The 24,474-nt window shown below is 42.7% G+C and overlaps 1 protein-coding gene and 1 long non-coding RNA gene across 6 annotated transcripts in view; one reads left to right on the plus strand and one right to left on the minus strand.

Annotated features, from left to right (window-relative positions):
- Positions 1–1,865: 1,865 nt before the first annotated feature.
- wizb (WIZ zinc finger b) overlaps positions 1,866–24,474 on the minus strand; it is a 33,044-nt gene continuing 10,435 nt past the window's right edge. For 2 of the 5 annotated variants that reach the window (XM_086288369.1, XM_086288368.1), the window contains exons 7-18: positions 23,896–24,333; positions 21,950–22,360; positions 19,856–20,005; positions 18,728–19,255; positions 18,192–18,647; positions 17,597–18,100; positions 15,205–15,780; positions 14,891–15,102; positions 7,248–7,548; positions 6,738–6,903; positions 5,921–6,292; positions 1,866–5,834 (exon numbers count right to left, since the gene is read on the minus strand). In XM_086288369.1, coding sequence (XP_086144495.1) covers positions 5,825–5,834; positions 5,921–6,292; positions 6,738–6,903; positions 7,248–7,548; positions 14,891–15,102; positions 15,205–15,780; positions 17,597–18,100; positions 18,192–18,647; positions 18,728–19,255; positions 19,856–20,005; positions 21,950–22,360; positions 23,896–24,333 — 4,124 coding nt within the window. In that variant the 3' untranslated portion in view covers positions 1,866–5,824. Of the gene's footprint in view, positions 6,293–6,737; positions 6,904–7,247; positions 7,549–14,890; positions 15,103–15,204; positions 15,781–17,596; positions 18,101–18,191; positions 18,648–18,727; positions 19,256–19,855; positions 20,006–21,949; positions 22,361–23,895; positions 24,334–24,474 lie in introns of all 5 variants that reach the window. The other 3 variants (XM_086288371.1, XM_086288370.1, XM_086288372.1) reach the window with 3 other exon arrangements.
- On the plus strand, positions 5,642–23,981 carry LOC147331996 (uncharacterized). Its single transcript, XR_015128752.1, has 3 exons — positions 5,642–5,901; positions 7,254–7,535; positions 22,095–23,981. It is a non-coding gene; the product is annotated as an uncharacterized LOC147331996 (long non-coding RNA).

Here is a 24,474-nt window from a genome sequence, read left to right on the forward strand (position 1 = left end):
TCTTTTTCTGCATAATCCATCATACAAAATGTAATCAAATGGAAAAGTCTCTTTTTAAAACTTGTTTTATTAGTTTTAATCTTTTAACTTTATGCATCAAGCAAAAATTTAATTATATGCAACATTCTCTGACTGGAAGAAATTTGTTTAACATTTAAACCTATTTTCTGCACATTCCAGCACATAAAATAAAATATTTTTTTGTGTTTATACTCAGTCTTTCAAATAAATGCAAGTGAAACACAGCAGAAAATAAATAAAATCAAAGACTCAGCGGTCCTGTTGCTCTATTTTAACCTGTATAGCAGGCGGATGTTTGCCCTGGTGCAGGTGTGCCACATCTCTGGTCATCGTTTATTTAACAAAAACAAAGCCATAATGCAGAAGCAGAGTGTGACAAACTAAATGCACCTTTACTGCTTCCACGGGAATTAAGAGCAGTCAGCAGTCAGAGCTGCCGGTCAGATGCACTTGATCAATTGATCATTAGCAGTTGATCAATTAATCACCTCGGCAGCGACCTTAGAAAAACAATTGTAGCTGCTCGTCAGTCTGGAAAGGGTTCTGAGCCCATTTCCAAATAATTTCAAGTCAATCATTCAATAGTAAGGAAGATAATTTACAAGTGGAAAAGATTTGGGACACTTTCCAATCTTCCCTGAAGAATTCCCTGTGAATTCACCCCGAGGTCATACCATGCAATGCCTAGAGAATCTGCAAATAACCCAAGACCTACATCTCAGACTCTGCGGGCCTTAGTTAGCATGTTAAAAGTTCATGAGAGTAAAAAGAAAAGAAAAACACTGAAAAAGGATGACTTGTCTGGAAGGGATACCAGTAGAAAGTCTCTTCTTCCTAAAAAGAACATGGTTTAGGTTGGCAAAGCAGCATCTGAACAAACACAAAGGGTGTGAAGGGGTGATGAGTCCAGCATGAACTTCTTGCTACACCAAAGTAATCTGGAGTCAAATAACAGCTAAAACTGGGCTGAAACAAAGTCATGGAACAGGAAACTGATCCTGAGCACAGCGGCAAATCTACAATAAAGTGGCTGAAAAAGAAAAGAAGCTTAGTGCTGCAATGGTCCAGTCAAAGTCGACCTGAGCGGGATCTTAAGACAGCTATCAATAAATGAATTCCTGCAAACCCGTAAAGAAAATTCCTTCACTGTGATGTGAGAGACTCATAAAGTCATACAGAAACCAACTACTTCAAGTTCTCACTGCTAAAGCTGATTGTACAGGCAGCTGGATCAGGAGCTTTTTACACGCTGCTTTTGCATTTTGGTTTAGTTTTTTTTTTGAGGAATAACACACGTCGTATGTCATGTGTTGACATTAATCTGAAGAAGTGGATAGTTTTCATTATATTGTGTTATAGCGTTTTTCTTTTTATTAACATCGGTCCCATGTATTAGAGCATGCACAAATGTGTCCGCTTCCCCTTTTCACTTTACTCGATTTCCCTTCTGGAAGCTGTCATGATCAAAACCCCCAGAGCAGCTCAGTGTTCAGTTTTAGTTCTTTTCCAGGGGTAAGAATGAAAATTGAAGGCTGTGTATCGACGCCTGCTGAAGCCGTGGCATTTTGATCCTGATCACCGTTCTCAAGTAACTTTGCTGTTTTATTATTTACACTCTGTGATTTAGACAGAGATCATTTAAACACTGCTAACTAATATTCCCCCCTGCCACCTACAGCTGGGGTGCATCCCAAACCTGCTTGAAATGAATGCAAACTGGAGCTTGTATTCTAGCTCCCCCTAGCGGTTTGATAAAACAATTAACCAAAGGCTTTTGACACAGCCGTCAAACATCACCGCCGTGTGACGCAACAACATAACAATAAAGACAAAGATTCGGTGTCTGAAACTGAAATCACATTTATTGTTTGTTCTGGAGTTGATTTACTTAAAACTTAACCCTTCGTGTACAGTACAGTTCTTTTCTTGACTGCATCTTTTTCTTCTCAGTTAACATCGTCATCTATCTTTTTTTATTAACACTCACACACACACTCTCACACACACGCACACACGCGCGCACACAAAACAGCCAGTTACACCAGCTGAGGCTTAATCGGGTGATCTTAAAAGGGAACTAATAATGCACCGGTCTCCAATTCACACCTCACGCAGCAGTGCAGCCACAAACCTGCAGGAGGCAACAGTGTCTATTACTCTGTGAATGCAGACAGGAAGAATTATATCTCACCTTGCAAAATGGTCCCCTTTAAGGCCCGCTTATTAGAGTCCTTTTGATACCAGGACGTGACAATCATATTAAAAGGTCTTCCTCGCGTTCAGTCACTCAACCAGCTCCCGACCTACAACGCACTCGCCAGCACCAAAAGTTTCAGCTTGGAGAGACTAACAGATAAAATAAAAAATACTCTAAGATTCACCTTGCAGGACTGCAAATACAGAAATGCACAGAGCAATAAAAAATACATAGCATCAAATGTTGAAATCAAATCACAATAGAGGAATTAAGATCACTTAATTTTTAAACTACCTCGCTAATAGAACTGCAGACGGCTCTACTAGCATCAACAGTTTCTTAAGTACATGTAGTTACTGTATATAGTATGCATCTATACTCCATAAAAGGGTTAAGGGTATCGTTTGGATCAAACAGTCACGTTTCAAGCATGGGCAACACTGGAACAAACTCTAAAAGGTTGCCCGCCTACATGGACCCTTTGAGTTACTGCTTCGGTTCAAGGTTGATATGAGAGAGACTACAGACCTCCGATCCTTAGGAGGCCGAGGTTGACTGCGTTTCTGCATTTGGACTGAGGGCTGACGGTTCTCCAGAGCCCTGCTTTGTAATCAAGTTTGGCTTGTGTTCACGTTTAATTGGAAAAATCTAACCCCCACGGAAACGAGAAGCCGCTTCAGCAGCCCGAGTCTTTAAAACTGGGGGATCCACCGTTGGTTCAGTCCATTGTTCTGCGTGGGGGGCCCTGGGGGAACCCGGTAGCTGTGCAGAGTTTCCTCCACTATCAGGTCCAATGTAAACAGCTTTTACAGAGGCAAGACAGGGAAGTAAACAGGCTCTTTGGCACATCCTAACAAGACGATGGATGCATGTAAGTCCAGACAGGCTCCCACATTTAGTTCGTTTTGACCTTAATGAGGTGTCTTTGTATCGAGCGCGTTTACGTCTGTCTCTCTCTCTCTCTCTTTTAAAATGGGGAAACAAATGCACATTTGCTCTGTATGTACACCGACATACAAACGAACACGCTGGCATAAAAGCGCACCGCCGGCCTATTTTCAAAAACATTCCTAAGTTATACTCTAGCTTTTAAATGACCTAGCTTACCACATTCAGAAGCAACATAATAAATAAATAATTTGGGTTACATTGAAAAAGGCAGGTAGAAAATGGCAACACTGTGAATGGAGATGTGTAACCTTGAATACTGTGGCCTCACGTCTCCAAGATTAAAAAGCAACTGCAGCCCTATCTGTTGAAAACAGCAGGCTGTGGAGTGGTAACATCGTGAAAGATAAAACTGTTACCTGATTTGTAGTACAGGGCCTGTGTTTGATTTGAGTATGAATGTGTGCGTTTAAGGTTTTGACAGGTGCTTTAAGCTACATTCAAGCGAAACATATATTTTGGGGAGAGTATTACTTCATAGAGTAAGGAGTTTCCCTTTTTGGGTGTGCTTCCACTTTTTGTTCCTTCAGTCAGTCGGAATGTGTCTTTGTCAATCCGCATTAGGGATGCACTGACTCCGGGACCTTACAGGTAACAATTTATCTAATTTTGTTTATGTTTTTGTTGTTCTTGGACAGGGGTTGCAAACCTGTGGTTCTTTTGCTCACTTCCTATGACACATTTTTTAAATTTGACGCATGAACAATACAGGATTCTTAAGACTGACACCGGTACTGATATTTGGTGCTTTAAAAACTCGAATATTTTTGTGCTTTCAGACGCACGAAACATACGCAGATTTGTCTAACATTTGTTATGTGCAATTATTTCTTTGCCCTGCCCGACTCATCGCATCAGCTGGTTGTTGTTTTTGTGGCATTCTATATATTGTAGCCAACAGTGAAGTTGCAGAGTGCCCTCTGGTGGCCAAACTGTGCAACACTCATAACATTCATAACATGAAGGGTGTTTCTCCCACCTCATCGTTAGTTTAATTTTCATTTACTGGTTGTTCTAAAAGACAATATAGATAGGCTCAACTGGCTGATATCAGTGAGCTCAAGTTTAAATTTTGTATTTATTAGCGGATATCAATGTGATTGTTTGTAGATCAGATGGTTGATTGTAGCTGAAGGGGGGAAAAAGGAGCACTGCCTCCTACTAAACTAAATTTTAGTCAACATTAAATTTAAAATGGGGATTTTTACTTGTACTAATTTTAAAGCTGTTTGGTTGATGTTACTTTATTATCAAAAAGGTTTCTAATGCGATTCATTTGCAAAAACGCTAGCAGTGGCCTGTATAGCTTTATGTCTAATTTCAAGTAAACACATGCTAATTGAATTTTTTTCCAGTGCTTAATAATTATTTCATTTTGTTGGCAATCCAAAACGATAGTAATCAATTTTCACTGTAGTTCTAAAATTTTTATAAATGTTGCAACACAAGGAATTACTGTAGTGCAAAGTTAAAGTAAGGATGATCACCGGTACCTCACACGTGATAAAGATTTTAATTATTTTACCCTACTAGTAAGGTTGATATGCTAATTTATACTTCACTCGTGTCTTTCATTTTTAATTTAGGTTTCATTAAAATCCTCAAATAGGTTTGAACAAAAATTGCTCAAAGCCGTCTCTCTTGACAGTAATGGCTGCAGACCCCCGTTCTAGGAGAACAAAGAAATATTTATTAATTGACTTTTCAATATTTCCAATATTTGTTACCTTAACTTTACTGTCTGGAATATTTATTCAAACTATGCCTAAAAATTTCGTTTATTGAACATTTTCTGATGGATAAACTGAAAATAAATTGCACTTGGGGGAAAACCCCACAGCTGAGCCAGTCAACCAGAAAAAGTTGCCTCCTAGGTGATGCTGGCAATGTTTTCCATCTTTTACCTGTGGTCAATTCAAACCACAATATTTCAAAGATCAGGCACAGTTTGAATTTTTAATTTAAAAATTTTGTGACTTTAGTCTGGATTTCCCATGCTGTGTCCCTTTAATCACAACAGGCCACCGATTCCTGTAAGTCCCATCTTATTTGCCAATGAGCAGATATCGTTCAACGAGGCCAACATCGACCAATATCAGTGTTAGGCCCATATATCGGTGCATCCCTATATCATATTAACCTATTCAAATTGTATCATTAAGTGCTGAGTGTCCACATTAAAAGTGCCTTTATTAACACTAAGTGTTATCACATGTTTAAAGTCTGAACCGCAAGACTAGCATGATTAGAACTGTCGCTTAATCTCAGTCAGTCAAAGCTACCAACATCCTGGTAGCAATGGTCAAAATCTCACAGGTCTTTTAATGCGCTGTTCATAAGTAGAAGATTGGAGGGAAGGTTGTAGTAGACAAGGTGTTAAAGTTTAATAAAGGGTTATATTAAACCCTAAATCGCCCAGTGAATGAGAGAGGTACAGTAACGATCCACATCTGAACATTCAATATAAACAAGGCAAACACAAACATTAGTCCATCTCTCCTTATAACCTTGGACATTTCCCGTAATCACCCATCCCTGGTGTGCAGATAAGCCAGTGGAGCTTCGTTCTCATGGCAACGGGACTTAGTAACAGTCTAGAAAGCTGCTTCAAAAGGTGCTTGGGGCTCAGAGGGCTCTTTGGGAGGGAGAATGCTCCTCCTAAACACCACTTTGTGAAGGCCAAAGGACAGAAACGGGTGAACAAGTAGAGACTGGAAGAAATAAAATGAGTACAGGTGATGAATGTGAGCTTACGCTGTCTGGGTGGGGAGAGGAATAGGAGTTGGAGTTAGGGTTGGCTGCTCCTCTGAGACTTGAACTATCTCTGTGGCAGTGATGGCAGGAGCGCACTCGTCCACGGGCGAGGGGGAGAGGCTCTTGGGAGTCGTGTTGCTGTTTGAGGTGGAAGTGAGAGCCGGTGCGGTAGAGGTGGTTCTGGAGGTAGAGGTGGAGGCTGGGACAGAGGCCTGGACCGGCACAGGATCGTCAGCTAGGGCAGGTGGTTCGGTGGCTGTTGCTTTGGCAGCAGCGGGCTTGTTGTAGTTCATCTTGAGAATGTGCTGCTGGAGGTGTCTGATCCAGTCCTCCTGCACCGACAGTGGACCGTGGAACTCGACCTCACAGAATCTGATGAACAAAAACACACTTTTTAGGCTGGAAATGATCACTTACGGCGTTACCAATAGCCAGTAAAATGAATGCAACTACTTATGCTCTAACACAAAGAGATAAAACACAATCCGATGCCGCTAAGCCAGATTCTCTGTCTCTCAGGGGCGGCCCATTCTGCCACTTGTGCTGCAGCTATATCAGAACTTAAGCACTCATTCATGTTCCCTGAAAATCCCAAATGGTTCGCTCTTCTCAATATAGTGCATTAGCAACTAAAAGTGGAGTACTGCTCGACAGGGCGTGGGAACAGGGATTGCTGCTTGGGGGATTAACAGACTATTTAAAACATAGGCAGACAGTCCTATTAATGCTACAGTCTCCAAATTTCTAATGCTAAGAGCCCTGAACAGTTTTTCCTGGGTCCTGGAAAGCTATATCCCAAGACACAAGTTTCATATACCGGCACTTCAGGGTGTAGAACTTGCCCACCACTTTGACCAGCGGGTAGGAGGGTGGTTTGGGCACCAGGGCGGGGACGGTGCCTGTGCGCGGGGGCTTAGGAGGGCCGCTATCCCTCTCTGTCCCGTCCGGGCAAGATGGGTGCTTCAACGGCCGACGCTCAAAACCTGAGCAAGAGGAGGAGGTAACAAAGGAGGTTGGTGCAAAGTAGAGCTGCACCAAAATGCTTCAATGTCAGTATAGCTTAGAGGCAATTCAGTCATTTAAAGTCAAAAGGGGTTCAGTTTTCTGCCTAAACCTAAAAGATGTATAACATTGTAATATTTCCTTAACAATATAATGTAAAATGGTTAAACACTGACTGAAAAAAGGGAAAAATTAGGGTAATTTCGCCTGTCAAGGGCTTGTTAATGCCAGTATTAACAACTGATTTTTTGAGAATATATAATACATTGTATATGTATGCACCTATGTGATTGAGAGCCAAGACATATGCTCTATCCTCACGTACCTCTAGGCAGGCGGACATTGAGCTCACTGCGCGCCACCTGTGCTTGAAGCGTGTGGCCGCTGCCGAGCCGCGAGAGACTGGGACTGCTGCGACCAGCCCTGATGGGAGCACCCTGGAAGTTGGTACCAGTTTCTTCCTCTGCAGTCTTGGAAGAGCCCTGGCTGACTTCGTGGCTCAGTGGACGCACCAGGCTGACAGCCAAAGAAGAAGACCACTGAGAGGAGGAGGAGGAAGAGGAAGCCTTCTGCGATGAGATGGGGAGGATATGATCAGAATCCGCAGTGAGCGGTGAGCTGCTCTTCTGGAACATGGAAAGAATGAGTGATCCTATCAGCAGTAAATTACAAAAAGACTGGCGAGTCCTGGTGTACTTGTTACCATGTAAACAGAAACACTGGCACATTAACAAAAGTAAATAAGAACCCAGATAAGACTTTGAATTTCTTCCTATATACCAATAAGGCATATGAACAGAGTAAATATGTAACTTGGAAGCAAGAGTTAGCTTAGTTTCAAGCAAAAAAGTAGACGGTTAGCTAGGCTGGCTCTATCCAAAGGTAACAAAATCTACCACCAGTTCCTCTAAAGCTCATTACTTACTAATTAAAAAGTTATGTGACTTTTTTTGAAGTCATTTTGGGGAGGATATCTGCCAACAATTTCCTGGCCTGGTGCTGGGACTGACATGCTTATTTAAGCTAGCCAGGAACTAGCATTAGCCTCCTATTTAGTGCAGAGACAGTATTTAAACTACTATAATTTTTGTTGTTTTATCTTCACTTTCTTTAATTTAAGTGGGTTTATATCATCATCATCTGTCTATATTTTTTCAGTAGATTAAGCTTATATTGCTATAAGGAGAACTGTGCTGTAATTTGCCCCTTTCAAGTACACAGCACCCATATTAGTGGGGTTCATAAGTACCTGGACACAAATTGTTCTCAGCAGCTGTTAATCAGCACAAAGTTAGTTAAAAGATGATCACCTGTGTCTGAGAGGTATGAGGTGACGTTTAGATTGATACTGACTTTGTCTCTTCATAATCTGACAAGTCCTGTGCTCGATTTTGTCCAGTTCTGACACTTTCCACTTTACAGTATTGTAGGGTGGCTCAAACTCTATTTGTACTTTTCTGCATTTATAATTACATCAATTCTAACAAGATTCCCAGAACCACTGGCTGATCCACCTCTCAGTGTCAGGTCTTTGTTGGATTTCTTAAGGACTTCAGCTATAGGTTGTTTTTAAGGCCCACTACATTTGTCCTCCAGTTGTCCAGTTTAATCAATTTAAGAACACACCATTTTAGCCTAATTATTTGGGGGGTTCACCTTGTTGGTACAAAAATACTATTTTATGTCTCTCAAACTGTGTAATCTTTGACATTTTTAATAGATTCAGTTAAATAATGGGGAAATTTTTGTTTTTTGCAACAGGCTAGTTGGCTCTTTGCTAAGTTGTCCGTTATCTGTAGACACAACAAAGAAATGTTCAAAGACCTTCAGAAAGCCTGGAGAACTACTGGACTCCTTGGAAGCAAGATATATAGAAATGAGGGGGTGGCTCAAGACTTTTGTACAGAATGTTTAAGCCCTTAAAATCTGAGCACTACATGTTAAAAGGGTTTTATCTCCCACCTAGTTCTTTCAGCACGTATGCAAAAAATGTGTAATCATGCACATAATTACAATAATTACAGTCTGGACAGTGCATCTAACTACAACCAATCTAGCTGTGTTAATGAATTAGGCAGCTGTAACAGAAAAGATTCTCTCTACTTATTTTAAAATTACCGTATTACACACTATATATCCAGCTGTCCCAGCTGACCTTTCTCTCACACCTGTCATGTATAAAGCACTAATTAGAAGTCTGATTACAATAAAAGCACTTAGAAATTAACAGACCCTCCAATGAGCTTTACAAAACAAATGGATGAAAAAAATGTGATTAATAAGGAAGGCAAAAGATCTGCAGACATATGGGGACCTAATTTGGGCTTCTACTGACACCAATGCATCAAATAACGGGGACCTATAGCTGAGCTGAGCATCAGACTCGTTCTATTAACATGGATAACTGCAGATATTGGCAACACTTAAAACTCACTGATGGAGTTTCAACCATCAGTGAAAACCACAACCCTAGCCATTGTTGTTTTGGAGACCAGCAAAAAGGTTAACACTTTATAACACAACGCATGACTAAGGGTGTAATTCCCCTGCAATAAAATTTTATTTCAGTGTATTTTATTTGAAAGTACAATATAACAATATTTACCAACAAATTCCTTAAAGGCAGGAATGGCAGAATAAGGTGGTAACAAGTCGGGTTTTTACAGGAAGAAATTAAACAATCATACCAGTAAGTACATTTCAGCACTACGTATGCAATTATAGGTAGTACATGAGTAATTTTAAGCATAGCATAACCTAAGGTATTTTACAGAAAAGAAAAGAAATTGTAATGTAATGTAATTACATTTAAGTACTGCATAAGTAATTTAAAGTGGTGTGCAAATTTATTGCAATTTTGGAGAAACAATATTTCCCTATCTTGATGCATGCTCAATCATCCAGGTAAGTAGATCTCCAAAAGTTGACTCTGTTCATCTGGCCGTAGCGTTTTGAGGGAGAAACATTTCATCACTCATCCAAGTGACTTCTTCAGTCTCAGCTGACTGCAGGTTTCCCCAATCTTATAAACAGTACATTTGCATAATGACTGAAACCAGCACCACTGAAGGAACAATGGGCTGGCAGGTCAGTTCCTTAATCTTAATTATGCAAATTCTCATGACCATTGAGCAACAACCACTGACCAAAACCCACTGATCAAAGCTGACATGTACCGTAAACCTACACATACGGATCAGTATTTAAGGTTTGACTCTCATCATCCACTGGAGCACAACCTGGGTGTCATCAGGGCGCTACAACACAGAGCGAACACCATCCCCACAGACACAGCGGCCAGGGAGGCAGAAAAACAGCACATCAAGAAGGCCCTGAGTAAATGTGGTTATCCCAGCTGGACTTTTGTCAAAGCTGGGAAGGCGCCAAAAGAAAGCTCCAGCCGATCCAGGAGAGAAGGACAACCGCTGCCCAAGTGAAAACCTGTAGTGATCCCATATGTGTCAGGAGTATCGGAGCAGTTGAGACGCATTTTTTCTAAACACCGGGTTTCTGTGGCTTTTAAACCCCAAAACACGCTGCGCCAAAAATTGGTCCACCCCAAGGATCAGGTCCCCCGACACAAACAGAGTAACATAGTGTACGCTGTTAAGTGCCAGGAGGATTGCCAGGATTTATACATCGGGGAAACCAAACAACCTTTGGCGAAGCAGATGGCACAACACAGAAGAGCTACCTCGTCAGGCCAGGACTCTGCAGTCTATTTACACCTACAGGCCAGTGGACACTCTTTCAATGATGAGGATGTTCACATCTTGGACAGGGAGGAACGCTGGTTTGAGCGCAGAGTCAAGGAGGCCATTTACGTGAAAAGGGAAAGACCATCTCTGAATTGAGGAGGGGGCCTAAGGGTACATCTTTTGCCATCTTACAATGCTGTGATTGCAGCCATTCCCCAACTCTCTGTGAATGGTACTCATGGTTGTTGATCAATGGTCATGAGAATTTGCATAATTCTGATTAAGGAACTGACCTCCCAGCCCATTGTTCCTTCGGTTGGCTGGTTTCAGTCATTGTGCAAATGTACTGTTTATAAGATTGGGGAAACCTGCAGTCAGCTGAGACTGAAGAAGTCACCTGAATGAGTGACGAAACGTTTCTCCCACAAAACGCTACGTCCAGATGAACAGAATCAACTTTTGGAGGAATATTTCCCAAACTTACATCGTACATAAGCTGTGTATTTCGGGGTGAGGGTCATGTTATGGGTGAATTAAACCACTGTTAAAACATAGCTTTTAAAGAAAAGGAGTGTCTCTTTTCCTGTAAAATACCTGGAAGTTAGGCAATGCCAAGACTCTCCATAATATCACCCGGATGTTAAAAAGCACAGCATTCGATGCAAGATGGCGAAATATTATGTTTTTCTGCAAACCTACCAAGACATTCTGCAGTTATTAAAACTACTTACAGAATTATTTGTCTTCTTTCCTGTAAAATACCTTAAGTTATGCAATACTTTAAATTACTCATGTACTACCTAAAGCTATTTCCGCAGTACTTAAATTTACTTAGAGTATACTAATTTGTTTGTTTCCTGTAAAAACCTGGCTAAAAAAAACTTATTCCAGTGCACTTACCTTTAAATGTTTATAGGTAAATATAATTAAAACAAATAATAATGTGATTCCATTTAATGTGCTAAGTATGTGCTGCAATTGTGTCTATGTGTTTGTGTGGCAGGTACTAGCCAAGATATGCTCTGGCGCATGACCCCAGTGAAGCTAACTAGCTTTTAGCTAAATATACTGAAGAGACACGGCCTCTGGGTCTGAAAAGTCAAGCAAATGAGAAAGTACCTTAAACCTGCATTTTGAATAGGCACTGAAGGAATGTGCGGCTGCATAATGATTGTAAGTCAGAATGTATAAAAGTCTATTGAGAAAATGACCCTTGATCTATAAGCTCATTAAACGCTTTTCTAATGAGTTTACCACCTAAATTGCTAGTTTCAGGTTCTGATTCATATACCTCACTGTTCTTGTTGGGAAGTATGCTCCCATTTACAGTAAAACAGACAATAAAGCTGGATATGTGCACATCCACTCTTCACTTGTGTCATCTAGTCTCAAAGAATACACACTGTTTGCTATAGTGTACAGATACAAAGTTTTTGTAAATAAATACAACCTCAGAAAATACATTTTAATGATGTCAAACTTCCTCTTTTAGAAGAGTAGTCTACCCAACATTTACCTAAGAAAACAGCACATATACTATGAAGAAAATCTAAGAATCATTCCCCCAAATATCAACAAATCTCCAGCTTTAAATGTCACACAGCTGAGACACTGAAACTAAAGAGGCGACTTTTGCGACAGCACAGTTGGCCCAAGCAGACCTTAAAATCCACGATGATGTACTTGAAGAAACACTAAAGGCTTTGATGGGGCTCTTATGGTCCCCTGACTTAAATCATTGGAAACCTGTCATGCTGTGTATGCAACTAAGCCGAAAAGATCTCCAAGGACGAGCGACTGATCTCTCAATCAAGGACAGACAGGTTTAGCTCGCTACAGAAAGTGTTAGAAAGGCCTCTTTATCGCCCAAAGGGCAATACTGCCAACTGACTAGTGGCAAAACGTTTTGCCAAAACAGCTCCAATTAGATCAATTATCCCAAATAGTGCCTGGATCAGCAAACTTACTTATATAAGTTATATTGGCCTTACTGACTGGTCAGAATGTGTTGGTCTACATGTCTATAAAAAAGAGCTATCATCACAAAAGTTGTCTGAATGTGGGTGTTCAAAACGTGTGCTAATGCGGTATTTCTTCATCCAAGGCAGTCCAGGCTCACTGGGTTGATGACACCAATATTGTTTTGCGGTTTTTTCCTGTGATATTGGTTAGAATCATTCCAACATATCATACCAGTAAAGTGTAGAACCAGACAAACACTGAATTTCTGGAGCCAGTGTTAACAGAAGCATCAGGGGCGGTGACCCCCATTACAGCCAGCGGCAATGATCACAAAGAGAGAGACGGAACAAAAGATGAAACAGACAAATAAGACACAGGCCATACCTTTCCAATATGAAGTCTATACCTGCTTACAAATAGCCATATTTACTCCACTTTAAGACTTTAAGGAAAGTCTGAGTGCTGTGGTTCATGCATTTAATGTCTACCTACAGTGGTGTGTGTCTTGAGCCACCGCTCATTTCTTTATGTTTTGTTTTTAAGGAGCCAGACCTTCTTGCAATTTTGTAAAGTGGTCTTGTCGTGGTGTGCAATGAGGCATTTTTTTTAAAAGTAGAGCAGATGAAGAGTATCTCAAAGTCGTGTGAAACAGAAAAATCCAGCAAAGGGATGACACACGACTTGAAAGATGCATCTGGACTTTTAATTGATCCATCTACTGTTCACTGACGGCTCATCAGAAATGCTCTCAGTGGAAGGGTGGCTGTCAAGAAGCCATTCTTAAGGAAGGGAAATGGAAAAAAGCTGATGTTATGCCAAATTACACAAGAATCTGAACAAAAATCAGTCTGATACGACTGATGAATCTTTTTTTTGTTCAAATTAACATTAATATATATGGATGAAGTAGTGGAGGCTTCATTTTGCTATGCCACAGTCATACTAAGTATACCCGGAAAATCCAAAACAGAACACCATCAGTCATGGATTGGCCTCCCCAGAGCCCGGACCTCAACATTACTGAAGGAGTGTGGGATCATTTTGACAGAGAACAGAAGGAAAGGCAGCAACATCCAAAGAAGAGCTTTGAATGTCCTTCAAGAAGCCTGGAGAATTATTCCTGAAGACTACTTAACAAGAAAGCTGCCTAAATATTACTTAAATATTTACACTGATGCTTGTTAGAATTGTACAAATTCTGATTTTGCCTCATGAATGTTTGCATGTTTCAATACATCACTGCATCTATTTTCCGTTTTCATTTTTCGTATTCTTTGTGTTGTTAAAGCATTGAACCCATTTATGACTGTAAACTTAATGTAGTATATAAAGACGTGTTTTTACTAGTCACTATTAGCTTCAAGCTAACATTAATGGGGTGTTTTTCCCTGTGGATTTTTATAAGTGGATAAAATCTCCCCCTAATTCAAAGATGTCACGGTATAATAAACTGTTCTTTATGTCAAACATATTAAGCAATAGGAAATAAAAGCGACACGTCCTTTCCACTGAAAAGGTCAAATAGTTGCCCAGGTTTATTAGCTCACTAATAATATTAATGGTATTTATATTATTACACCCTTTTTAACCATGACATCAGTCATTACTTAGGCCAATCAAATCCTACAGCGAGGTTGGTTTGACTACGTCTGTATGAAAAAATAATATGATTACAAGGACATTTAAAAGGTAATTCATTTTGTATGTGTGTCACATCACCACTCAGGGAAAAGGTGTGACAGTGACGCAAATGCACCAGAAACTAATTCAGGCGGGGAGGGAAAAAAAGGGGCATGCCATAATTTATCTGAAGATGAAACATAAGCTGCCAGGCACCCTGGTTACTATGGCAACTATCAAGTCAATAGCTGAGTTGTTCTGGCATCTGTCCCCACAGTGATTTTTGCTTGGTGTAAAAGACACAGGATCTACAGTAAGGCTCAAAGCTGCGAGACTACACGTCTGAGGCTTTCCGTGACACAAAATGTCTGTCGTGCCACCAGCTGGGGCTCGTTAGATCTCCGAGCATGACGCCTATTCAAAGACACTGAGAGGAAAGTGAGCGTGTCAGGAAAGTAGCACAGTGGGTTATGATCTCTCGCTGCATAGCTGTGACACTTTTGTCTGAGGCGCGGGCTCCTCCGCTTACAACTCCCAGTTTTTTTGTTTTAAAATCAAATGTTCACAGCAGTCACAACGGGCTTTGAAGTATCACAGGCCTAAAATAAGACCAAGCGGCTCAGCTTGCTGCACTGATCTGAGTTATTCAGCTGAAATGCGTTACCAAAGACTGACTGCCACTCCTCACCTTCTTTAGGGTGGTGCGGTTACCCTGCATGTAGCTGCGGTGCATCTCCAACACCTTTTGCGGCCTGCTACGCATCCAAGCGCTAAGCGTCTCGATAGGGGATCCATTTACACACCACTCGGTCACGCCAAACTGCCTCAGGTGGGCTCGCGCGTGGCTGGCTAAAGCCTTACGGTTCTCAAAGAAGAAGCCGCACAGCTCACAACTGGGATCTGAAAAATACAGGGGAGGAGTAAAGAGAAGACCTTTTCTTAGTGGATAATGATCGGTATCAGATGAAGTTCAGGGCAAGTGGAGAAAAAACTGCATCTTACCCTGGTGTGCATGTTTGTCTGGGGAAGGTTTTCTTTTGAAGGAGAAATCATGTGGAAGGGATGAGAAAGTCTTAAGCTGATGTGGAGATGAGTGCGCAGCCTCCACTGACTGGGCCTCCTCAGACAGAGGCCTTTTCCCCAGTGGGGACATCCTGAAAAACTTCCCTGCAGATGGGGTAGCAGATGGGCCCACAGACCCCACACCCTGCTTATGGAGCCTTGACCCTGACTGCTGCAAGCTGAGAGGAGATTTACGGAATTTGGAGGACTGGTAACCCGAAGCGCCCAAACCCTCGGAGCCGCTGGCGCCCCCTGTGCTCTCCCAGGAGGGACTGTTCGCTCCTTGGCTGGACTCTTTCTTCACTCCTTGGTCTGACTGCGAGGAGCCACCCACCCCTCTCTTGTGCATAACCTCCCTCAGGGTGTCGATGGGCGAACCATTGACGGACCACTCTGTGATGCCCATCTGTCGCAGGTGGGAGCGGGCGTGGCTAGAAAGGCCTTTGCGATTCTCAAAATATTCCCCGCAGAACTCACAACGGATATCCCTCGTAGGCTCCACCTCATGGGCCATGGCTAAAGAGATACCAGGTGAAAATGTGCACACGATTATCACATACAGTGGATCACACACGACTACCGAATACAGTTATTTTTACCAGGAATACACTACATTTACATGCATTGTTTGTTTAGCGTTACATGAGATACACGAGAAGACCTGTCCTACTCTAATCTGTAAGACAGACTGTATGTAAAAGGTGGAAGTAACGGCCAGATGTCTTAAACTTGTAATTTTTCTAATGACCAGTAGGGGGACATTAGGTTATATGGAAGCCTATGGGCATGACCCACGGCTCACTTTAACTATGACCTCAGCAAACACTTTCCTGATGCGTTTATGGGCAAAAGTGACTAGTAGTGCAGTTTTAGTGACTAAAACATGATGTTAATTTTGTAAACCATCGCCTAAAAGGACAATACAGTGGTCCCTCACTATAACGCGGTTCACTTTTTGCGGCCTCGCTGTTTCGCGGATTTACTTTGTGCAATTTTGCATGCTTTTTCTTTTTTTTTTTCTACAGCGCATTTTGTTTTGCGTCCTGATTGGCTGTAGACCACTGTCAGTCAATCTCCTCCGTACCGTGTCTCATGTACAGTACCGAATGCGTTCAGTCAAATTTACATCAATCTTCGATCGCTAGCAGTGTGACTCTGAAGTGCTGTACTGTATGTTTGTAAGTTTTCTCCCCAACAAACACAACAATGTCGACGAAACTTTTTGCACCGTCAAAGGCACCTGCGGTAGCATCCGAAAGGCAGAGGAAAATGCTAACCATCGCACAAAAAGTTGGACTTCTGGACATGCTAAAGGAAGGTAGAAGTTACCGTATTTTTTGGACCATAAGGCACATTGCATTATGAGGCGCATTAAGCGAAACCAAACAGTCAGATAAGTCAAACTTTACTCAACTCATTCTTCTTATTTCCTCTACTTCCATACCATTGATTCATAAATGTTGAATTCTCTCGTAGCTGCTCTATTCCCATGTTCTGGACCTGAAAGCAGGGTTTGATCTTTGGTTTCATTCTATAATACTGGACTTATTTTTTTACGAAGGTTTGAACTTCGAGAGTGTTTAAACAAGAGAGAAAAGTGTGGAAATGTTCATGCCTGTCTGAGAAAACTGTCTAAAGTGTGTAGTGAGGAGTTTTACAGCCTTAAAACATCTATAATAATTGTAAAAAATAAAGTTGGCTACTTCGCGGATTTCACTTATCGCGGGTTATTTTTAGAACGTAACTCCTGCGATAAACGAGGGACCACTGCAAATCAAGATTTGCTATAAAATTTGACTGAAAAGTGGTTAGCCCATGAGCAACCAGTGCCATCACACATATTTGCCATCACACAAAGATGCTGAAGTTGAGGCTTCAAAAAAGGACATTGCCAAATAATGGGTCGTAGCACAGTAGCTAAGACCATCTTTTATATACAGTCTATGCTTTGTAAAACTTACCACATATTCTCAAAAAGGGGGAAAACAGCCTGCATGCCTTAGTCCAAAAGTTAATCATAATTTCCCTGCTTTTAAAATGTTTGTTTTTTTTAAATAATTTGATCAAAGAACTAAAATCAGAAAAAACAGTTTGTGGTTTTATGCTGTTATTTACAGAGATGTTGCTTGGCTTGCACCAAGTAGCCGCTGATTGTCTTAAAAAATGCTCCTGACTAAACTGAGGTTAATTCAGTCGGTGAAGCAAACAATAATAAATGATTAATGAATACAAACTAGACATGCCAGTACGTTTGAAAGTGATTTCCCTTATCTATAAATTATTCCTTAACAATTGTTAAATAAGCACTGAAGACAAAACAGGATTCAAATACCTAAGTTGAGAGGAAACGCACTGTCAGAGCTCCTCCAGCTATAGTTGAGAGACTCAGCTGAAAACCCTCCAGATCTCCCCACAGCTCCAGGCGTGGTGACCTCTACCTGCACCGGCTCCGGCTTCAGCTTGAGAATCAGCCCGCTAGAAGGCGTTGATGGAGCCGAGCTCGACTTGGACACGGCGGGCTGAGGACTGGAGGGGCGGGCGAAGGCGAACGGCAGGCGACTGAGGAGAGTAGCTGAAGGAGAAGAGGACACCGAAAGGGGGGAACGAGGCGGTCCTGGAGAAGATGGCGGTGGGGTTTTGAGAGGTTTTAGCGGGAGGGCGCAAGGCAGGCCCCGTCTCGTGATGATCTCCCTCAGGGTGTCGATCGGAGAGCCGTTGACGGACCACTCGGTAATGCCCATCTGACGCAGGTGAGAGCGAGCGTGGCTAGACAGCCCTTTGCGATTCTCAAAATATTCCCCACAGAATTCACAGCCTATCTCCTTTGGAGGTTCACCTTAGGGACGAGAAGGTTTGACCTTGCGTTAAACAGAGAAAGCATTATGCTTCTATAAATTGTCTAATTTCATGGATACTACAACACTCACTGTGTGGAAGGGCCATGAGTTCCCCACTACTGAGGCGGAAGACCTGCATGGAAGAGGACTTGAGACGCTTGGCAGGTGGGCCAAGTATAGATGAGGCAGAGGAAGAGGTAGCTTTGGATGTTGATCCACTCCCGGTCGTGGTCACCTTGTACAGGAGTGATGAAGAGGAAGAGGAGGAGAGTGTCAGCAAGGATGGCTTTGAGGAGGAGAGCGTAGTGGGGGCGAGGCTCCGTGGCTCTGTGTGGTTGTCGAGCTGCAATGCACTGGCTTTGTGCTTAAAGTCATCCGTGTCGATGAGCCGGTTCAGGAGGCTGATGGGAGACCCCTTGGATTCCGAGTACTCCACCCCAAAGTGCCGCAGGTGAGCTCGAGCATGGCTGGATAAGCCTTTCCGGGTTTCAAACCAGGCGCCGCACAGCTGACAAACAATGTCTTTGTTGGGGTCAACCTCCAGTGCTATGAACAGAAGAAAGAAATGACTAAACATGAAGCAATGAAAAGATAAAACAATCATCAGCTAGGACAGCGACACTTACTGAGGTTAAGAGGAGCATCATTCTCCTCTGGCGCCCAGAGGGGTTTGGCTGTTGTTGAGCCGGAGAGGTTAGAGGTCAAGTTTTTCATGCCCCCTGCCTTGTGCTCAGGAGAGCGCAAGGGGGAAGACACAGGTAGTAGAGAGGAAATGGGGGCTTTCTTCACTACCGAGGAAGGGGAGCCAGAGTGAGCCGGAGCTGGAGAGGCGCCCGGAGAAGGTGTGGAGGAGGACGAGAGCGGCACTGCTTTCGCTGCTTTGGCCAAGAGGGACAGAGGGATGGGTTTCTCGTCTAAGTCCATGTCCTCATCTTTTGGGGCAACGGACGGGGAGGGGCTCTCAGCTATGAGTGGCTCCTGAAGAGACGAGCTTATTTTGCGCTCCTTGGCAATCCGGCGGAGGAGCTCAATGGAGGTCCCGCTGCCGTCTGAAACGGTGATGCCCAGCTGGCGCAAGTGAGAGCGGGCGTGGATGGAGAGGCCGCGCTTGGTCTCAAACTGAGCTTCGCACACCTCACACTTCAAGTTGTTGTCTGCACAAGTGTGAAAGACGGCATAAGACTGGGTAATAAGCTGTGTCTTACAAATGTTATAAATGTTTCAAACCGCTACAGATGACATCTGTTTTTAGGCAGCTTGAGCACTTACATGGTGTTTTTCTACTCTGCATACAAAGCATCTATGCTACGAGCCTTATTCACACACACATTCATCATAATCTAACATTCACACTCTGATGAACCAGGTCCTAGGGTTCAGTATCTTCCCCAAGGATACTTTGGTATGCAGACTGGAGCAGTCAGGGATTGAACCACCAACCTTCAGATTAGCAGACAGCCTGCTCTACTTCCTGAGCGACAGCCACCCCAGTTTTAAAACCAGCAGCAGGTGGCTCGGGTTATTCTAGAGACCACAGATATCCCAGAATACACTTACACAGTACTAGGGGTGCTCTAATTACCCCCTAAAAGATTTGTCTTCCTCTCAGGATTTCCCTTGTGATAACCCCCTCTCTTGTAGCATCTCTGTTACCACTACAGTTTTCCCACTGACAGCTATGATGAGGCTTGGCTGTAGCAAATCCAATCCCCTGTAAACACTCTGAGGTCAGCATTCCCACATTCCTGCCTCACCCGCGGTGTCTGCATCCTCCCCAGGAGAGAGGCTGTCCGTGTTCACGCCGCGCGGACCCGTTTTCCCGGGGCTTGAGCTCAAACCGTCCAGGGCTGAAAGCTGCTGCAGCTCCTCCTCATCTTCTTCCTCTGCTCCCTCCTCGTCATCGCCTAAAAACACAACCGTATCCGTGTTAAGTGCAGAAAATCCACAGTAATTAGGCTAAGTGATGAATGTCATGACAAATCACATTAAATAGCAGTCTGAGGGATGCATCTCAAAGCTAATTATACATTGGGGGAAATAAATAAATAAACTTCATCAAACGCATATGCACGCATTAAATGCATGTATATGTGGATAAAAGAAGAAAAGAATCAGGCTGTGAGCTGAAAAATCAGCTCAGTCCTGTGAGCTCAATGCCCTGTTATTTTCTCCCTCCTTGTTACAGCAGCGCGTTGTAATGCATTCTGTGGGGGAAATATGCATAAAAACAATTCAAGTAATGAATCCCTGTCAAAAAAAAAAAAAAGCCAAAGAACAAAACAAAAAAAGTAATAACTGCACTACAGTATGAAACAAACGCGGCAGTCTTGGTTCCCCGCAGTCAGACATTCCTGGGACAAAAGTGCCATTTTCTGCGACAAATCGGTAAATCAAAAGAGACGTGGAGACAGACAATGCTTTTTGTCTGGTGGGCGGCTCTGCGCTTGTCAGTTCATCTCTTGACTGTAAAAGAGCAGCGATGTGACACCCCGGAACGCAGCGTTATAACACCGTTTATTATGCTAAAGACAACGCCAAATAATCACAGGGCTAATTTCTAAGATCGGAGGCAAAGTGGCAAACGCTAACTTTGTGCCCGTTCGGGCGGAGAGAGAGTGAGCAACCCGACACTTCCAAGTAAAAGTGATACTTCCATTATACTTGGTTGATCCGGATAAGTTGCAATAAGATTACCAGTTACTAACTGCTGCTACTTTGGGTCAACAAAGTTACCACGTTTCCCGACTATTCTCGCGGTCAGTTTATTGTAGGGGGAGAAAAAAAGAGACATGCACAAAAGCATGCACTTGAAGGCACAGCGTGTCCTCTATCAAAAATCAAAGCAAAGTAAAATGGCGAGGATTGGGCAACTGTAGGTAATTTTAGAGATCCTGCAGCATTGGAAATACTGGACGTCATTCGATACGTGTATAATAGAGGGGGGAAAGCACACAGACATACACACTCACATAAATATGTATTGAAAAGAAAAAACAAACTGCAACAATAGTATCACAACAGCCAAAATGCACACAATCTATCCCCGCGTGCAAAATCAGGAAACCCGAAACAATAACAATGACCCGCTTTATGAGCTTCTGACATGCGTGTCACAGGCTACCTGCACGCGACACTCATTTTTTTTACGCGGTCTCCAACGTGATAGAGTTTTTCTTTCTTTCTCTCTTTCTTTCTTTTTAATGGCTGTTATCTGGCTACATTGTGACAGAAGATGCGGCGCCAGACGTGCAGTGCGAAGAAGCCGCCGCGCGATCCGAGGGCACGCGGTGCACGGGAATTACGGCGCGCGGTACTCACCGGTCCGCAACCGCAGTGCATCGGACTCCCGGCAGCTGAAGCCAGACAGTTTTTCCGCTATTGTTTGGGTCTGCGGGGAGGTGGAAGCAGCCATTTTGCCCCCATATGCACCGCTAAGCTAAGGCGTGACCAATCGAGTGGAGGCGGAGGTTGGGATAAATGCAGGAGTGCCACATCAACCATGGGCATCAGGGATTCTCTCACTCTTTCCAGCTCTCTCCCTCACACACACACACACACACACACACACACACTCGCGCAAAGACTGATTTTTCTCAGCAGCCACCTGACTCCAGTACTTCCCACCGAGGACAGGCAGTAACTTCAAAACACATTTCTAACTGCTTTATCATTATCTCCTTCTATCTTGGTTTTATGAGGCAACAGAGAGCCAAGCTCAAACTTCAAACGTGGACAAGGCAGTGACCCATCAGAGCCATCAGCAGCCAGCAGATTAATCACACAACCAATAAGTAAGGTCTGTTTATCACATTGCCATTTTTAAAGATGGACCAATAATAGAAACTCACCTTTACACTCTTCTGCTCCGTCCCGCTTCTTCCAGGATTGGGGAGATGCTGAAGGCAGCACATCAGAAACAGCAGCACTCAGGGTCCTTTCGCTTGTCTCCTCCTCCAGCTTTACTTTAACAATTCCCTCCCCTTCATCCTCTAGGTCTCTCTCGTCTTCATCATCGTCCTCGTCTTCCTCCACTGGAGAGCCAGAACTCCGAGGGGGAGCCGTGGGGATTACGAGGTCAGGCCTGCTGGAGAACAGCTCCCTCAAGATGTGGATCGGGGAGATGGTAACATCCCAGTTAGTGATGCCGAAGTCACGGAGGTGGGCCCGAGCGTGGCTCGACAGGCCAGCCCGGGTATCGAAGCCAGCACTACAGAACTCGCAGTGCATCACGCTGAAAGTGTCCGGGTCAAAGTTGGCAACTACAGGGGAAAGAAGCAATGCAAATGATTGAATGTAAAGTAAGGCATGTCATGCTAATGGTTCCCGACCTTTTGTTTGTTTGTTTTATTGTGACCCCCACAAATTGATGGAACAACTTTTCCTTTTAAAAACCCACACACCACAATGCTGGTGTGTTGGTCTGTTGGTCATTTGCTGAGTTACCACTTTGGTCAAGCCAACCACAAAAATAACTGCCATGAAACTTTGAATAATCATGGCTCTCAAGAGATGAATTCTATTCATTAGTGTACTGAACTTTCCTTTAGCACCCCTATCTGGGTGGTCTCAAGTGAAATCTCTCATGCCTCCACCAACTGTTGGGTTATTGTTGGACTTATCTGTAGGAACAGATATCTGGATATGAATATGCAGATCAAAGATTAAACTTTCTGGCGTCTGCTTTCTGCTTGTTAATAAGCAGAATATGAAGGTAAAGAGTCTCTATAAAAAGTGAAAGTCGGATTGCATTTATTAAAATGTAATTCTGATCTACTAACCTGGTATACACCTGCGAGATCTTTGAAGTCTGCGGACCAAATGTTCCTAGTCGTCCCGAGGTCCAGATTAAAACACAGAGAAGACCAGGCATTTGTGGTGACTGTGCCTAAATTGTGGAACACTTTGCCTCTGCATATCAGGACCTCCACAACACTGGATACTTTTAAAACCCATCTAAAGACTCATTTTTAAATCAGTATGAGCCTGTTACTATTGTTTTTATTTATCATCATTCTATAATTCTATTCCCTTCTACCTTTATCCTATTTTATGTCTTTTGCCTTGACTATTTTTATTGTACAATACTTTGGTCAACAGATGTTGTTTTAAAAGTGCTTTATAAATAAACTTGAATTTGAACTTGAACTAATCCAAAAACCGTAAACAAAGAAAACACGGGAAGAGACATGCAGGTTAACTTTCGGAGGTTTAAGTCATCATTGGTGATGATGACCCTAACACTAGCCAATTATTGAATTGTTCTTCCGAGTCTTGGCAATCCCAGAACAAAGAAAACTAACACACAAAAAATGTTCATACAGGGTTAGAGTTGGGTTAGGGTTATGAAAACTTGGGCCTCTAAGTTTTAACTTCTCTCAGTTTTGAGGTGAACAGTTGAAGCAAGGTTACGAGTGGCTGACATGTAAATTTATCAGATTAGCTACATGAACATCTGCGAACATCAGCTACAAAAATAGCCATAAATATGTGGACATGGTTTAAGCCAGAGAACTAGCCGGTAGGTTATAAACCACTTACCAGTTATATTATAGAAATTCAATATACATTTCTCAAAGTGTTCATCACATCAACAAAAAATTAAACACGGAGACAAATATGAAAAAAATGTAAAACCTTGTATAATGTAAAAAAAGGGTATTAAAGTGAGATATGATAGCCTACATCAGAGTCTTCATTGTAAAGATGTTTTACTCCAAACACAATAAAAAGACAGGGTTCCAAATCTGCAAAGACATCTACATAGTCTAAGAAACACATGCGACAGGGTGCTGACCTTTTTTTTTCTTCTTCTGATAAGAAAACTTCTTCTCAATCGCGTTGACTTCCTCCGGGGATATGAAGTGACGCACGTTGTAGCTGACGCCCACACGGTTCAGGTGGCCTCTCACGTGATTGGCAAGCCCAATTCCATTATGAAATCGATCGGGGCAGTAGGGGCATTTCCTCTCCACGCTCTTCAGCGCCTCTGTGTCCTCATCAATCTCGTCTTTGTCTTCATCCAGGACGCCCTCTGACAGGAAACGTCGCACGCGTTCCTCGTCAATGTCTTCGTCGTCGTCGCTGTCAATTTCTACAGGAGCGGCAGCGACCCTGGTGCTCCTCCTCAGAAAGAAAACCTTCCCGTCTTTTTCCGCTTCCTTCTTGTCATCGTCCTTTTCGCTCTTCTTGGTGGGGAGCGGTAATGGAGCACTCTGCAGCGATGAGCCATCATCTATCAAGGAAAGAAAATGAACTTTTGATTAAAATTATCACGAAATCTAACTCAAACAGCAGGCAGTGCATGCGCATCCAGAAATCTGAATAAAAAAATAATAATAATAATAATTAGCTAATTTTTTGTCATTTCTATCAA

This window comes from Aulonocara sp. 'chitande type north' Nkhata Bay, linkage group LG4 (assembly GCF_057382095.1).
Source record: "Aulonocara sp. 'chitande type north' Nkhata Bay isolate Kocher_YH1m ecotype deep benthic linkage group LG4, A_spYH_male_GT1.1, whole genome shotgun sequence".
Taxonomy (NCBI): domain Eukaryota; kingdom Metazoa; phylum Chordata; class Actinopteri; order Cichliformes; family Cichlidae; genus Aulonocara; species Aulonocara sp. 'chitande type north' Nkhata Bay.